Source organism: Oryzias latipes, chromosome 18, assembly GCF_002234675.1.
Source record: "Oryzias latipes chromosome 18, ASM223467v1".
In the NCBI taxonomy this organism is placed as follows: domain Eukaryota; kingdom Metazoa; phylum Chordata; class Actinopteri; order Beloniformes; family Adrianichthyidae; genus Oryzias; species Oryzias latipes.
Genome location: NC_019876.2, coordinates 23,929,454 through 23,931,740, shown reverse-complemented (window position 1 = coordinate 23,931,740; position 2,287 = coordinate 23,929,454). Strand labels below are relative to the sequence as shown.

The following is a 2,287-nucleotide window of genomic DNA, read 5'->3' as shown; positions in this document are numbered from 1 at the left end:
AAACCACTGCAGAGCAGGCTAGAAACACTCAAAACTCGAAACACACTGGAACAGAGAAACATTAACCTATGGAGCAGCCCAGGAGGAAGGGAACGACAAGACTTAAATACATGCAGACAAACGATACACAGGTGGAGACACTCAGGACTGATGGGGAAAGGTAAAACTCGAAACAACAACAAAACAGGAAATACTACAAAATAAAACAGGAAAAAACCAAGGAAACAAAACACAAAGAAACTGAAAACGTTAAATTTGAATTAAACTTTTAAGACTTTACAGTCTCTTATCCAAAAAGGTAAGATACAAAAATAGATTTAAAAAAAAAAAAAGATTAATTGTTGGAAGATTTGCCAGTTACCTTGTTGCCTTGTGAGTTAAAGCAGTTAGTGTGGCATTAAAATCGCATTATTTGAGTAAAGTTTTTATTTTTATCTTAGATTTTTACATGACCCGATGAAGTTCAGCTCTTTCTTTATTAACATGTCAATTTAAATAATTTAAATGTTTTAAATGTCATGTGGTGTTGTGTAAAAAATAACCAAAAAACAAAGCAGGTTCAGTTCTGCTGTCTCACACTCGCATAAAGACAGTCGGTGTTGGAGTCGTTCTTCTGACTTTTTGTTCTGCTGGACTTCTTAACATTAACAGCAGCATAATGGAGGCTTTCTGCGTCTTTGTTCTCAGCCTGAAACCAAATTGACAAAAGAGAATCACAGAGTGAACTTTGTGGGAATCCAAGATTAACAAGATAACTGAAGGGATTTTAGTCTCACCTCTGAGCTTCTTAAGGGGGCAGCAGGCGATCTTTCCTCTGGTTATGAAACACAGAAAGGTTTAATTCAAGAACACATTTGTTAAACAGTGAAAGGCGTTTGTGTACCTGTGGAGGTGCAGTTGTTGCTCTTGTGGTTTTTCCACAGCAGAAAAAACAGAAAAGCAACGAGGACGCTCATGACCGTCAATAATCCAACCAAACTGTTCAGAATCACAGAGTTAAGAGGAGCTGAAGAGTCTGGAACCAGATTAAAAATATTTAACTTTAAATTCTTGAGGACATTTTTTTATCCACAAACTTGAATATTCAAATTTATATCTCACCTGTGAGTTCCAGTTTGGTCCCGTTTCCAAACAGTATGTGTCCACATGAGACAACAGCACAGTAGTAGATCCGAGCATGAGACTCTGTCAGGTTCTTCATGTACAGCTCATAGACACAGCTGTGTGTTTGTGTGTTGTTCTTTCTCTCACACTGATCATTCCTGCCTCCATGAGTGTAAATGAGTCCTGGATGAGAGTCTTCAGAGTCTTTGAACCAGTAAACTCTGTGTTCTTCATCACAGCTCCCAGTGTGTACTGTACAGTTCAGAGTCACAGAGTCTCCTGCATGGATGTTCTCAGAGGACGACTGATGCACTGAAGTCTGGATGGTTGAACCTGAACCTTTTACATTGACTGTAACCACATTTAAGAAATCTATTGATGCAGCAAAACAAATGGTACAGTGGTACGTAGCGGAGTCAGAGTCTTGTAGGTTCAAAATATTTAAGTGATATTTTTGGTTTTGACTTTTCACACTGTAACGTGGATTCTTCATGACTGTTTTTTGATACCTAAACATTTGTGAAATGAGGTCCAGCTTCTTTCCCACCATTTGTTTGTACCATGCAACCCAAATGAAATCACTCCTGTTGTAGTCACATGGTAAAGTCACAGTTTGACCAATAAGACCGGATACAAATTCACTGTCTGCATGCACAGATGAGGAAGATGCGAGAAGAGTCATTTGAACTAAAGTAAAATAAAGAGCAAAAACATTTTTTTTTATTGTAAATGTGACGATTCTTTTCATAATCATGACTTAAGAAATATTTGCATATAAAGAATCTCAACTCACCTGAAAGCAAAAGTGTCAAAAAGAAAACAATGTGAGCAGATGTCTCCATGTTTGGATTTTTGTGTTGAATGAACATAAGCTCTGATTTTTCCACTCATAAGACAAGAGGCTGCATCTGATTGGCCCACTTAAAGTCCCACATTTACCCTCCTGTGGAAACATGATCACATGTTCTCAAAAACCAATGACGACATTTCATCAGCTTGACAAGGTTAGCAAAATAAAAAATAAAAAGTATACAGAATTTCTGTAATTTTGCATTCAACATGAATTTTTTTTTTTCTTTTTCTTTCTTTTTAGATTTACCAATATAAACGCAGAGTTGAGCATGACTATATTAAATGTACAGTATGTTCATAAACAACAACTTTTTCACACAGTAAGGCACAA

General features: G+C 36.8%; 1 protein-coding gene across 1 annotated transcript; it reads right to left on the bottom strand.

Moving 5' to 3' along the window:
- Window positions 1–408: 408 nt before the first annotated feature.
- Window positions 409–1,946, bottom strand: nitr14 (novel immune-type receptor 14). The gene is given in 5 exon segments (NM_001130394.1): window positions 409–688; window positions 777–814; window positions 884–1,015; window positions 1,102–1,791; window positions 1,898–1,946. Coding segments are annotated over 5 exon segments (1,038 nt in total). The 3' UTR covers window positions 409–559.
- Window positions 1,947–2,287: the final 341 nt, after the last annotated feature.